The sequence below is a fragment of the Oryctolagus cuniculus genome, chromosome 1, assembly GCF_964237555.1.
Source record: "Oryctolagus cuniculus chromosome 1, mOryCun1.1, whole genome shotgun sequence".
Classification (NCBI taxonomy): Eukaryota; Metazoa; Chordata; class Mammalia; order Lagomorpha; family Leporidae; genus Oryctolagus; species Oryctolagus cuniculus.
The window spans coordinates 110,769,352-110,784,041 of NC_091432.1; the positions used below are offsets into that span (position 1 = coordinate 110,769,352).

Below are 14,690 nucleotides of genomic sequence, written 5' to 3' on the forward strand. Positions count from 1 at the left end.
GCAGCCCATGGCTCTGCCCGACCTCGGTCCTGGGTGTTAACTCCTCCCCATCTTTCAGGCCCCGCCACATCCCCCGTCGCTGGTCCCTTCTGGATGGAGCCAAAGTTGACATTCTCATCTTCAGCCAGGAGACCCCTTAACCTTCCCCTGGGACGGCTTGGATGCCCAGGCACAAGACACAGGTTCCCGAGGGCCCACCGCACTCAGGGGAAGGAAGGCCATTGTGTCGGGGACACAAGTGCTGAACACCAGGCACCACATAAGCTGCGTGCTCTCGGGGTGGGGTGGGGGGGACGTCAGCTGGCCCAGAGGCCTCGCACGGCTGCAGGAGGGAAGGCAGCGGGGAAACACGATCAGGTGTGGCTGGATGGAGAGGGCTCACAGGCTTACACAGTGGTTTCTCCTCCAACTTCCAGGCTGTCAGTGAACCACAGGTCATGGTGGGGACCCCAGAGGCGGCTCTTGGGTCGCAGGAACCCTGGTCATCACAGCCTAGCTCCCGCCTCCCGGACCCCCGCCGGAGGCAGGGGTCCAGCCTCAGCGAGACCCAGGGCTGCAGCTGGATGCCGCCTCCCGTGCTTTGCGCCAGAGTGGCCCTGACCTCCCAGCTGCCCGCCGAGATGCACAGCTGGAGGCACCCGGGAGGGTCCCTCCTTCTCCCTCCTGGCTCGGGGAAGTGGGCTGCAGCGATCGGCCCGTCTGCTTTGTCACTGCTGCCCGGCGCCAGCACCAGCGCAGGAGCTGGGTTTTTCCCTGTGTTGTCTCTTTGTTTCTCCTAATGAGAAGCAGACACGGAGCTCTGAGGGGCGGAACGGCTCTCCTCACAGCTCCACCAACTTAGGCTCCAATAACCCGAGTTTTAATTGAAGGTCTGAGAGAGGGCGGGAGGTGCACGGTGGAGGATCATCAACTTCTAGAAGGGACCCTGGGGACCACGGACCTCATCCTGCTCACATATTAAGACCCTGACCCTGGAGGGGTGGAGGGCCATTTCCATGGTGACCGGCCCGCTGGCGGCGCAGGCAGCCCTAGAATGCGGGTGTCTTGACTCCCAAGTTCATAGGTCTTGCCCACCCCTGCAGCTTGTTCTTGGCCAAGGGTTCTCAGTAGCAGGGAAGATGTCTGGAAACAGTATTGATTGCTACAACTCAGGGTAGGCCAGGAGCACTCCTAAACACTCTACAAAGCCCAGCTCAGCACCCCCACCCACCCCAAAATCCAGCAAAGCCCCGCTCGTGGCTGATGATGAGTGGCCTGGGGAGAGCACAGTCCTCCCATCCCAAGTCTGTGCAGACATGGCTAATCAATCACAGCACTACCACTTCCTCTGAACACATGCAGGGGTTGCTAGTCAAGCCAGTATGTACCGATCATCCCCCAGGGCTGGACAGCGTGGGGGTGCGAGGTTCTGAAATCATCCTGCTTGGGTTTCAGTCCTGGCTCTGTTGCCACCTAGAAGCTGTGTGACTTGGGGCTCTGATGGGCCTCTCAGTGCCTCGTTTTTCCCATCCGTGAGATGGGGATGCTCAGTGCGGATCCCCTCGGGGGGATGTTGGAGCCATGTGCGGTGGCACCTGTAAGCGTTCTAGTAATCAGTCTGTCCCGGGCCTAAGGGGACCAGGTTTACCCCCAACAGGACTGGCGCAGCTCTTGGCATCTTTCCAAGAAAACCTCAAAAAAAAAAAAAAACTTAGCAAGGAGACACTCCATCAACCATCAACCCGTCTGACAGATAAGGAGGCCAAGGCTCAGAGAGGGCGAGTTACTTGCCCAAGGCAGCCCAGCCCTGAGTAGCCAAGCAAGGATTCTCACCTGATCCTGTCTGGCCTGGGACCCATAGCTGTCACCACTGTGTGGCTGCTCTGCCTCTCCACTCCATCTGAGAAAGAGAGAGGGGGAAGAAGTGGGGAGAGGGAACTGGTCTCCGGGAAGGCATGCACCTGCCAGGCACTGGGGTTTGTGCAGGGCTGAGAGGCACAGGCAGACACCAAGTTCAGGCCTGATGTTCAGGTGCACTCCCACCACCTCCCTCGCCAGGGGTCGAGAGCCCCAGGTGACAACTCTCCATCCCTGGGGTGGAGGGACCCTGGTGCTGCCAGGGCTTGGAAAGGAGACACCAACTCACGGAGAGACAGAGACCTCCGAGCTCCCCAGCTGCTCAGCCATGCCTGGCGCCCATGTCCCTGCTGTCCCAACCCCACGTGTATCCACTGTCCTGCCCACACCCCGCCGCCGGCGCGGGCAGCTCTCCAGGAAGAATCTCACTATTTTTGGACTCTGTGCCTTCCATTCTCTATGGAGCCAGAGAGAAACGTCAGCTCCATGCCCCTTGTGAGGGCTTCGTAGAAGCAGCTGCGAACACAGCCATCCAGGCCAGCCTCGAATTCCAAGTCAGCACCTGCACACCCAGAGCCTGCGCTGTGCCAGGCCCCGGCCTGGGCTCCAGGCTGCATTGAAGGAGCCAGGGCTGTCCCATCGCTGCCTCTGAGCCGGCACAAGGGGGCTGGGGACCAGCGCTGACACGGGAACCAGCAAGGTGAGCATGGCTGGATGTTGCAGGCAGGGGAACAGCAGTGTCGCAGCCCAGAGGCAACAGGCACATCTGAGGAGGTAAAAGGAGGCCTTTGGGGTGGGGTTAGGGGCCGGGGAGGCGGCAGAAGCGGCAGCACCCATGGGAGCTGCAGGGAACAGCAGAGGGGCTGCATCAGCCACTTCCTGGGGTTAGATTTTCTCTTTAGAAAGGTCTGTGCCGACCCAGGGTGGTGGACACAGTGCAGGCAGGGAGGCCCGTGGGGACCCAGGCTCTGGGGGTGGGCACGCAGCCCGGGGCTAAGACGCTGCTTGGGAAGCCTGCACCGCATAACAGTGCCTGCGTTTCAGTCCCAGCTCTGCTTCGGACTCCAGCTTCCTGCGAAGGCGCACCCTGGGAGGCAGCAGGTGACGACACAAGCACTTGGGCCACCGCTGCCCACACGGGAGACCCAGATCCAGTTCTGGGCTCCTGCCTTCAGCCTGGCATAGACTCTGCTGTTGTGGGCAGTGAGCCAGTGGATGGAAGATCTCCATTTCCCACCCCCTCTGTGTTTCAAATAAAATGAAAATTTAAAAATAAAACTAAAGAAAGAATCCAAAGCTGGCACCGAAAAAGAGAGGGGAGTCGCGAACGCGGTGCAACTCTGCCCCCAGCTGGAGCCCCGGGAAGCCCCTGGGCCAGGTGGCATGGGCCCACTAATGACATCCAAATTCTCGGGGAGGCTTCTTAATCCGTCACCCAGGGGTCCCTTCCCCAGCAGGGAGGCTCAGCTCTCTCATCCGCCCAAATAGAGCCTTCCTCTCCACGGAGCTGTCTGTCCCGACAGCTCCCAGCTACCTGGTCAAGCGGCTGCTCCCCTGCTGACTGCCACTCTCCCCGCCACCACTAGCACCTCCGCTGCCCCACCGCCCTGTCCAAAGAGTGACCACTGCACTCACAGATACAGAGGCTGTGGCTATGCGAGCACTTTCTGTTCCAACATCTTCCATCCTCACTGCAGCCCTGTCCCGAGCACCCAGCCCATTTTACAGACAAGGACACTGAGGCCCGCCCAGGGTCGCCTGGGTATTAGGTGGGGGGCTGGGACCAGAACCGCAGCAGTCACGCCTCTGGGCGGAGCGTTTCAACTTCTCTGCTCCCCGGCCTGTCCAACTCAACAGAAATGCATGCGTGCAGGCCCCAAGTGGCGTGGCCAGGAGGGACAAGACAGGGAGGTCACACAGTCCCCAGAAAGAGGGGACACAGCAGCCTTAGCAGCATGCCTGTGAGCTGTCCAGGTCCCCTCACGTCGTAGAGGGTCCCAGCCCAGGACCCCCAGGTCATCCCTGGGGAATCTTGCCCTCCAGGGAGGGTATTGGGTCCCAAAGCACCACGATGGGGAAGCCCCCGGGGCCGGGGAAGCCCCTGCCCAGAAGGAACGATGGGAAAAGGGGGGCGCACCCCCAGTAGGGACCAGTCTGAATGCAGCCTGGGTGCTGGGCTCTTGGCTGAGCTGCCCACCAGGTCTTCTCTTCCTGCCCATCTCTGTCTCTCGTCTGAAAAGCTTTTCTCCTGGGGAGACAAGGACAGGAGAAGTGACCATGGCCTGGCCCTGGGTGGGCCCAGCCACTGGCGTGTGCTGCCTTCCCAGGGAGGGGACGCCCAGGCGTGGATTGTTCCCCTCGAGTCTGAGGCCGAGGCTCCCGCTCTTTGCAGTCTGAGGCTCGGAGCGGTCACCCCGGGGCCAGGGGGGGACGACGCCTCTGCCGGGAAGGCCTCCCCATTCGTGGCATCAGTGGCGTCTTCCCCAACGCCCGGTAAACCTCCAGGTGGTGGCTGCACTAGCCTGTCACAAGGAGTTGGCATCGCAATGACACATTGCTGTGACGTCAGTACGACAAAAGAAGTGGCCAGAACCTTGACATGGAAGGGAAGCTGCCCCACCTCAACTGTGGCAGCTCCCACGTGCAGCTCCCCGTGGGCTCCAGTGTCCCTCCTCGTCTGCCCCGACTCTGGTCCTTTGTGGTCTTTCACACACTCCCCCTCCTGGGGGGTGTCCCGTGTTTCTCCTCTGCCCCCACCCCATCCCCAGGCTCTTGTTGGTGACACCCACGCCCTCCTGGTTTGACCCTCTCTTTAAGCTGTGGTCCCTACTCCGTGTCATCCTCCCCAGGCCCTAGAATCCAACCACTGGAGACACCTCCACCTGGATGCCCACCTAGGTGCTTCTGACAACCTGCACCTGCCCTCATTGTCTTACTGCTCTCCCTGTGTGGTTGGGGAGGGGTCCTCCCTGCAGGCTGGGCTTACGCTTCCCTCCTCCCTGTGGGTATTTTTCACCCATCACCCAGCCCTGCAATTTCACCTCCTAATGATGCCTTGTGCTCATGCCTCCTCCACCCACATCTCGTCCCAGTGAGCGTGGGCAATGAGTTTTCTCTTAACTGGGCGGGGTCCAGGCGGCTGTTTCCCTCCAAGCCACTGACTGCCTCTGTGAGTGGCTGACCTGGGAGTCTGGCCTCAGCACTGTCCATGGCTTTCCACCTCCTGCAGGGGGCAGTTGGGCCCTCACAGCTCACTCCTGTGGGCCCCGAGTCTCGCGGCTGGCTCCTTCCTCCAACACTGAGCTACGAGGGCTGCCTCATTCGTGCTGATCTGAACCACGCCCTGGCTCAGGCTGTGCCCTTGTGACCACTCAGAAGTCAGAGCAGGTGCTGCCCCCTCTGAGACGCCTTTCTGGAGCAGCCCTCCTCATCCATGTTGGTTCTTGTGCATCTGTACGGACGCAGCCAACCACAGCTCGAAAATATAGATATATACTTTACAAAACTGCATCCATCCCGAACACATGCAGACTCTCTCATTGTCATGAGTGTCTAAAGAATACGGTCTAACAAGCACTTACACGGCACTTACATTGTTAGGTATGATGAGGGATCTCGAGAGACGTGTGGCGTTGCTTTATACAAGGGACTTGAGCACTGCAGACTGGGTGAGGGGGTGGCCCTGGGACCATGCCCCCGCGGATGCCCGAGGGCGACGGTGCGCGCAGCGCTGCGTGCACACCCCCAGCACCGCAGCCTTCCCGTCGTGTGCAGATCATGTCTCCCCTCCCCTCCTCAGCAAGGGCTGAAACCAGCTTCCCTTTGAATCTCAGCTCAACGTGTCTGGGCTCAAGTTCACTGCGGGGCTTTTCTCCCAAGAGAGCAGCTGTAGACAGGGGAGGCTCCGAGTCCAACACGCCCACGCTGCCTTCCCTTTCCCCATCCCCTCCCAGGTATGCACCCAGGATGCCCAACACGGAGGCCGAAGGGCAGGGCCAGGGCCTGCAATGCCTGGGATGAGCTGCCTGTCATCCACCCTCACCCCTGGAAGCGGGAGCTGCTGTGATGACAAATCCGCATGTCCTAGAAGTGAGTTTGTGGGCCGCATTCAGAACCGTAGAAAGGGATACCCCGTGACCCCGTGCCAGGCGAGTTCTAAAATCAGAGGGAAAGTCGCCGAGGGCAACAGGGAACAGAAACCCAAACCTGAAGCACAGCACTGATGCCATTTTGCAACACCGCACTCACTGCCATCCACAGATGGCGCACACCGTGGCGCAGACACCCGCAAGGCTCCACGCCGCCCCTCCGCTGTGTCCCCTGCGCTTCGCCAGGGCCGAGAAGCCCCTGGTGGCCTAGACATCCTGAGGAGCGGCGGTGTGACTGCAAGGCCTTTGTTTCTGATGCAGCCATTTCCCTCCCGGCTGAGATCCGGATCCGGACGTGGGCATTGCACAGCCTCAGGCGCGCACAACCTCACCCCATCAGCTGGCGGGCAGAAGCCAGAGCCACCCACCTCCAGCAGTTGCAGGAACAGCTGGAAAATGAAGCTTGCCAAGGAGCCATGACCCAGGGCAGTGGCAGGAGCAGCGGCAGCGTGAGTCAGGACCATGGACAGAGACCTGAATTTTTTTACACCTGCTGCTTCTAAGCTACAGGGCTTTATGCCTTTAGACTCCCAGATTAAACTTGATTTGAAATTGGCCCTGGGGGGAATTGGCAGAAGAGCAATGAGGATGTCAGATGGAGTCTGATGTCCATGGTTCTGTCCACCTCCACGGCGGGGTTGTGGGTTTCTGGGTAATTCAGGGGGTGGTGGCTGCGGCCCTTTGCAGAGAGGCAAAGCCGAGTGCTGACTCTGGACAGGTGCAATGCTAGGCCGCTGCTCTGTGGGTCCGGAACCTCCAGGAGGAGGGGACACAGGAGGAAACAGGCTTGGGGCAGTGCTAGAGTGATCCGGAGAGCAGCATTAGAATTCAAATAACCCCAGCTGCACCACACATGCTCTGTATTTACTGCCCTGCTCACACCCTCCATGATCACTGGGACAGGGGCGCTGGGCCCTCACTTTCCCAGTGGGATCAGCCCAGTTAGTGGCTCTGCAGGCGAGGATTGGAGTGAGCAGGTGTGGGGCTCCATGGGATGCGCAGCCATAGAGCCCCCACATCAAGGTCGGTCTGATAGCTGTTGCTGTGTCTTTATCACAAGGTGAATGTTGCTAGTTTCGGTTAGGGCAATGCTTTCCCACGGTCGGGACTTTCCAGAGGAGTTGAGAATGTTGTAAACAACAAGATGGCGCCGAGGACCGCGCGGTGAGCCTGCCTGCTGCGTGACACCTCATCTGATTGGCCTGAGAACGTGTGCACACTGCGTGAACAGACAGCGGATTGGAGTGTTCCGTGCATGGACTTGAGCCCGCTTGCAATTGGCCAGATTTTGTATATAAGCTGTGTGCTGAGGAAGGAGGGGGCTTTCCTGTCCACTCTCCTCCCTTCATTCTTTCTCTGTCACTGTTATTTTCTCATTAAAAGTCTACTGAAGACCGATAAGCTGCGAACAGTGTCGTTCCTTTGCAGGCAAGGGAGCGGCAAGCAGGTGACGTCCTGACCCGCACACGGCACACAGCCTGACGCACCTCGGCTGGAGGAGGAGGAACACCGTGGAAAAGTCAGCCCCACCCATAATACACGACTGTTCCTGAACGACAGGCCGAGACAACTTGTCTGTGTGCAGGCAAGGCCGGTGAGCTCCGGCCAGGACGGAGACGGATGGATGCCCCAGCAGGCATGAGACGCTGCCCTCTCCCTCCTCCCAAATGCCTGAGCTTTGCTTGGGAAGAGGAAATGCAGCTCTCAGGCAGCAGGCCCAAGGCCAGGGATGACACCAGCCCTGGAGCCTGGCCTTGCCTGTGCTGTAGCCTCCCTGAGCCTGCGTCTCCAACAGGGCCCTCATTCGCAGGCTGCTGCCATCACTCATGAATTAATGGTGGCAAACTCGCGGCCACCGCCAGCCCCGGCCCATATGAGCTGCAGCCAGCAGCCCTGGCATCCCGAGGTGGGGCTGAATGCCACATGGGCCGCCGTTAGGGGCCTTACAGCCTGGCCCAAGCTGGTTGTAGCCGCAGGGGTGCTGCGTGCAGGGGTGGGCGTGCCGCTGGCTTTCCCTCCGGCTTCCCTGGGGGCCATGAGGCCATGGGGCCAGCAGGCCGGCAACATCCAGAGCCTGTCCCCGCCCTCTCGTGCTGGGGGCCGGTGTGCTGCCCCCACAGGAGCCCATGCCCACTCTGCGCTCCCCAGAGAGGGCCCTGCCGCCTGGGTGATGGTTTTATCCATGGCCCAGAGTTCTTGGGGCCTGTAGTCTGTGGAGTGAGACAGGGCCCTAGAGAGCAAGAACACAAGGCCAAGTGCGGAAGCGGCTGCAGGTTTTCCCACATCCACCCATGGGTCTGGAGGCCCAGCGCTGACCTTGTTGGAGACTGCAGCCAAACTCCAGCCCCTGTCACTCAGTCACCTGCCCAGGAAGCCCCCACTACAGACGTGCCTTGGCGGGGCCCACCCAGACCCCCCAACCACTCCCCACCCCACCAAGGGCTGCCTTGGGCTTCTTTCAGGCACAGTCTCGTCCTGAACACACACGGACATTTGTCGTGAGCCCCGAAGCCACACGCCGCAACGATTCGCATTGCGTTGCCTGTTACAAGTGATTTAGAGATCATTTCAAGTAGGTGAGACACAGGGACTGCAGCATCCGTGGGTTTGTGTGCCCACGAGGGTCCTGGCATGACAGCCTGTGGATTCTGAGAGGTGACAGCGTGGTACAGAGAGCGAGCTGTTGGGTTCCTACCCTCATCTCTTCCCCATCCTATCAGACACATTGGTTCTCCTGGCAAGCGGCTACAGAGTGCACTGAGTTGGGTGTTCCCAGGGCTCGAGAGGAGGCCACCTTATCCTTGGCCTCCTGGACATGGAGGGGCAGCCAGGTACTCCCAAGGGGAGGGCGGGAGCTGCCGGTTGCTGGGCCCCTAGCAACTGTCGGTGCTTCCTGGCTCAGCTGACCGAATCCTCCTAACTGCCTTTGTCCCATCTTATTGTCCCACTTTTATAAAGGAGATCAGACGTGAACGGCGTGTTAGAAAATGCCCCAAGATCACCCTCCTAATCAACGACACGGCCTGATGCTTCTGAGTCAAAGTCAAGTTCATCTGACCCTGCAACCACCCTAGGCTGCGAAGCCCCTCCCCTCTGTGGTGGGTGAAAGCCAGAGACCACCCCAAGATAACCACGCCCGTGGTGTGCAGCCCCATAGGAGCCCCTTCCCTTGGGGGCAGATGGGACCGTGAGCCAGTGATGCTCCCGCTGGCCTTGCGCTGAACCGGAGGGCGGGGATGGGCACGTGATGACCGGAAGACTGTGGCGGCCCCCAGGAGCTGGGAGGGCGCCAGCTGACGCTACAGGAGAACCGGTCCCAGTCACACACCCTGGGCCTGCCGTGTTCCACCACCTGCCAGTGAGGCTGCAAGGAGACCCGGGCTCCAGACAGGGTCACAGCCCCGGAGATGTGACTGAAGGACCCAGCCAAGAGTGTCCGCGGACAGGGTGAGTTTTGCACAGAAAATGAGTGCATTCCTCACCCACGCAAGCTCATTTCGCCTGCAGGAGCCCAGTCCACTAGAGAAGAGCCACGGACCCAGGAAGAATGTTTGGGTTGCCACGGGGACACCACGTCTCTCCTCCCTGACACTCAGTTTCCCCAGCTGTACGAGCGGATGCATCAGCGCTCTCATCCCAGGGCTGGTGGGGGTCCCGGGAGGGGGGCACACCCACTTTCAACCTGCACAGGGAGCTGTCCGCACGCAGGTGCCCACAGCATCGCTTTAAACCTGGGTCACCTGCTCTTGGAGATAGCCATGGGACAGAGCGGTTAACTCTCTCCAGTGGCTGGTTAACTCACTCCAGTGTTTGGTTAACTCTCTCCAGTGGCTGGTTAACTCTAGCAGGTGGTTACCTCACTCTAGAGGCTGGCTAACTAACTCCGCGAAGCTTGTTAACTCCACGCAGCTGGTTAACGCCCCTGCTGGCTAACTCATGCCACGCTCTGGTTAGCTCACGCCTGGCTACTGGTTAACTCACTCCCAGCACTAGTGAGCTCACTCCCGGTTCTGGTTAACTCACCCTCTGGTTAGCACTCCAGGCTCTGGCCGAGCTGGTGGGGGCCCGCAAGGCAGCTTGTGTCTTGCGTTTGTTTTCTGGGGCTGCTCAGAGCTCTGCCGCGGTGGGCTCACAACATGGAAATGTGTTCTCCGGCAGCTGTAGAGGCCACAGTGCCGCCAGCAGAGGCTCTGTGCTGTGCCCTTCTCGTAGCCTCTGGGGGTGCGGGCAGCCCTGGGCACTCCTGAGCTGCCACGGTCTCCCATGTTGGTCTCCTCCCTTTCCCAAGGGACCCCACCCACCCCAGTCGAGTGTGCCCACATGTGGACTGCATATAGGAAGACCCAAAAAGACGTCCAGAGAAGGCCTCATGTACAGACCCCAGGGCGCAGGGCCGCCACATACCTCTTCAAGGGACACAATCCAGTCCTTAGCACTCCATGATGCCGAAGACATTGGGAGTAAGAAGCCCACAGCAGGCTCCCTTCTCTTCCTATCTAAGCCTCCTGCCCTTTCAACGCCTGGCCTGTGAGTAGAAAGTCTCCACCCAGAACTCTGGAATGTTCTGTCCTGGGAGAGGCAAGGAGCCCCTGCTGATGCTCCCCCACCCCCAAGCCTCTGGTGCCCAAGGCAGGGCTGGGGGTGGGGGGAGAGGGAGGAGGGGCTCTACAGGAGGCCAGCCCAGTGCCAGCCCAGAGGCAGAGCCCTCCCCATCTCCCCAGGGATGGGTTGGATTTCTAGGGAGAACAGGACAGCGCTTCCTCGCCCCAAAGAAAAGCCAGCGCTGCAATTCAGGGGCCTGCTGTGTGCGAGGCAGTGTGACCAGGCAGGTGCACCTGCACCGTGGCTCCCGTGACGGATGGGCCGAGTCCAGGGGCACCCCGGTCTCTCCGCCATGCCTCCAGAGAGAAGCTGTGAGGATGACCTTGAACTCGGTCTTCCGGCCTCCCCAGACCTGCCGGGCGATGCTGGCTGTTGCTGAAGCTGCCCAGTTCGGGTTCTGTCAGGGCGGCTCCAGCAAACGCACATGGCAGGCGCTGGGCCCAGCACCTTCCACCTGGAGTGAGGTACTGGGGTCCCGGTGCCTCGGCCCATGTTCTCAGCCCAAAGCAGGACTCCGCAGCTCCTCCCACGTGTCCTGTCTTGCCGAGTGTCACAGCAGCCACCCTCTTACCCCGTGGGAGCCTCGATTCTCCTTCCCACCCCACCCAGCCTCTCTCCAAACCGGATCTCACACCCACCCCCTCATCTCCCTTCCCTGGTCCCGACTCGGCGCTCACACTCCAGAATGTTCCAGGGTTTTCCTGCCTCCACCCTTCCTGCTCGATGAGCCACAGAGAGCTCAGCCCTCAACCAGCAACACCTGGCCCTCCACCGAGCAGGCGTGAAGGAGGGTGGGGCCCTTCAGCTCCTGGCCCCACCTTGTGCCCTCTGCCCCCAGCCCCTGCTCGGCCTCTCATGCCGGGCTGTCGGCCTCGGCCATGTCCACGTCCTTGGGCATCCCAGAACACCCCGCGTGCTGGGTGCATCCCCGCGGCTCGTCGGGGACGAGGTCTCCGCAGGTGCTGGGTAAGTGCAGCAGGCCTGAGAGCACGTGCCCCGCTTGCCTGTCTGTGCCCGAGCTCTGTCTAGAACCTTCTTCTCCTTCCGGTTTCCTTCAGGGACCACTGGCTGACATGACCTGCCCCCTGGAAAAACATCCAGGCCCACTCCCAACGCCTAAGGGGCCCTGCCCCTGCAGCTTTGTGCCATCTCTGCATGGAATTGTAGCCCCCGTCATCCCCTCCTGCCTGGACACTCGTTTCTCCAAGGAACGGGGCAGGATTCTATTTTCACTCAGGTGCTCCATAAACTGTTGAATGAGTAAGGAATTGGTGATTACACGAACCTGGCGATGAATGAAGACTGCAGGTTCAGTTGCCCCAGCTGGGGAACTCTCATGCCTTTGGGAAGACACAGAGCAAACATCACCTCCTCTGGGAAGTCCTCCCTAATTTCCCCAGGCTGGTAGCGGCTAAGCCATTCCAGAATGGGGAGCCCCATGGCAATTTCTCATAACCAAGGGTCCCAACAGAGCAGCACTCCCTTAGGAGCCACCCAAGGGAGGGCTCCACCCTATGGAACACAGCAGCCGGAGGGGGTCCTGTTGGAACTAGCGTCCCCTCTCTGACCGGCCCTCCTGGCTCCTCCCATCCACTCACTCTGCTCCAGCTACTCTGGCCTCCTGTCTGTCATCGAACACCGCACACAGGTTTGCACAGGGCCAGTGCACTGCTGTCCCCTCCGCCTGTCCCCTCCGCTTGTCCCTGAGACCCCAGCGCCGGCTCCCTCATCCCCTCCTGGTATGCTTGACTGCTGCCCTGGCAGTGCGGCCCTCCTGGCCACTCCAGTGTCCCCGGGCGCTCCTGCCCTTTGCAGCCTGGTCTTCGTCTCTGGGGACAGACCCTCATCACACGCATCGCTGTCGTCCCTCAGTGCAGGGAAGGGCACGCTCCCACCGCTGCAGGCGGGGCGGGGCGGGGGGCTGCTTGCTAAGCAGCAGGCATTGAATGAATAAATCTTTGCAGAATGAATGAAGGACTCTTCAGGGGCCCAGGACTCAGCCTGGGGTCTGCTTCTCAAAGATGGGAAGGGACTAGGAGCATGCGGTGGGGAGCGGGGGATGGGGGATGGACAGGGCAGGGAGGTGCTGCGGTCGGAGCCCCTGGAGTGGGGTCCCAGGGAGTAGGGGGGCTCTCAGACCGTGGTTACTGGGGCTGAGAGTGAGCACTGCAGAGAAGCAAGGTCATTCTCTGCCCTTGGACCAGACCCTCCTCACCCAGGAGGCCTCCGCCCCTCTCTGGACGTCCCCTGCCTAGCAGGTGTGCTGGGTTCCCTGGGGTGTTTTCCCAAGAATGGGGCCCAGAGGGAGGGGAGGTGGGTGCTCAGCTCACTGCCAGTGACCAAGGGCAGCTCCCGGGTGGTTCAGGTCAAATGCAGCTCCACTGCTGGCCCCTCTGAGGTTGGCAGCCCCCCCCCACCTTCCCAAGGGGCTGTGGGGACCCCTGGGAGACTGCAGACGGCGAGGCAGGAATGAGTGGGAGGCATGGCAGCCCAGATCACCGATGGGAACATCGTTTGCTTTCTCCAGGTCAAGTCACTGGCCCCTCCGAGACGCTGGGCGCCTAAACCTCGCTGAAGGAGTCGATGCAAGAGTGATTCCTGCAGCCCCCAGAACTCAGCACAGCGCTCGCAGGCCAGCACTGGGGACAGGGTGGCAGGGCTGCTGCCGAGACACCTGGGAGTCTTTGTCAAGCCAGAGCTGCATCGGCTTCTATTTTTGAAAATGATTTTTTTTTTATTTATTTGAAAGGCAGAATAACTGATGGGGCGGGAGGGAGAGAGAGAGAGAGAGAGAGAGAGAGAGAGAGATTGTCCGTCCTCTGGTTCATTCCCCAAATGTCCAGGGCTGGGTCAGGCCAAAGCCAGGAGCCAGGAGCCTCATCCTGGTCTCCCATGTGGGTGCAAGAGCCCAAGCACTTGGGCCATCCTCCACTGCTTTCCCAGGGGCACCAGCAGGGAGCTGGATTGGAAGTGGAGCAGTCAGATCTCGAACCTGTGCTGGTGTTGCGGGCAGTGATGTAACCTGCTACACCACAGCACCGACCCTTGTTTTTATTTTTAATGTGGGTAATATACAGAGAACATGTGTTTACATCCGTGAAACTGCTGACCAGATAAGACACAGAACACACTCCCAGACCCGGGCCCAGCCAACATCCCACCAGGGGTGCCACTTGGCTGACCCGCGTCATCCCAGGTGGGTCTGGCCTGCACTTGCCCTCGGTATGAACAGAAGCACGGAGTGCGTTCAGCCTGCTTCTGGGTCTGCCCTGTGCGGACTCACCATGCGGCCGCCGACCCCTAGGATCCGGGTGTGGAGAGCAGGCAAGCGTGGGCGCCACGGGTCTGAAGTTCACGGCCGTGACTTCCGAGAGGCACTGCTTGGAGCAGGATGGTTTCACCTCCTTGCTGAGAGCGCCCCGTCTCGAGAGCCGCCCTCGGTCTGCTGGCAGAGCCTTTCTCTCCAGACTGCATGAGTCCCCGGGCCCCGGCAGCGTGCTCCGTTCTGGTCACGATGCTGTGCCTACCTCCTCTGAGCAGCCTGCTGTGCCAGCCTGGCCCACAGCCAGCACCTGGCGACCACTGGGACACCCTCCTGGAGCAGGTCCCCCTCTCTCTTTCCACATCCATGTTATCTTGCAGCATCTGTGGCCTGCGCAGCGGCCCCTGGGTTCCCAGGGTTGCCGTGGGCTGTCTGGGGTATTGCAGGACACAGCCACCTGCCACTGCCTCCTCCTCTCTGACATGTGGTGGCACCAGGGCAGCATTTAGCACGGGGCTGGAGAAAGAGCTGGGGGTGGGCTTTGGCACCAGAGACTGGGTGCAGACACTGGCTCACTTCACGGGCTGCTTTGTCTCCCACTGGGGCCTGTCACCCACTGCATCAGGAGGACAAACCCGCGCTCTGTAGAGCGCCTACACGGCAGGGATCGCTGGCGAGTCGTAGCCTCGGCCGCTACCAACTGCAGGGCTGCAGGGCCAAGCAGACAATGGTACCTGGAGCTACAGCCTGGGTTAGAATCCTGACTTCCAGGACTGGAGTTGTGGGGCAGTGGGGTAAGCTGCCACCTGCAAAGCAGTGGTTACAGACCGGGCTGCGCCGCC

General features: G+C 60.6%; 1 protein-coding gene across 1 annotated transcript in view; it reads right to left on the minus strand.

Annotated features, from left to right (window-relative positions):
* Window positions 1-301: 301 nt before the first annotated feature.
* Window positions 302-14,690, minus strand: part of LOC138846119 (uncharacterized) — a 47,035-nt gene continuing 32,646 nt past the window's right edge. Inside the window, exon 6 of the mRNA XM_070060884.1 lies at window positions 302-1,879. Coding sequence (XP_069916985.1) covers window positions 1,809-1,879 — 71 coding nt within the window. The 3' untranslated portion in view covers window positions 302-1,808. The remainder of the gene's footprint in view (window positions 1,880-14,690) is intronic.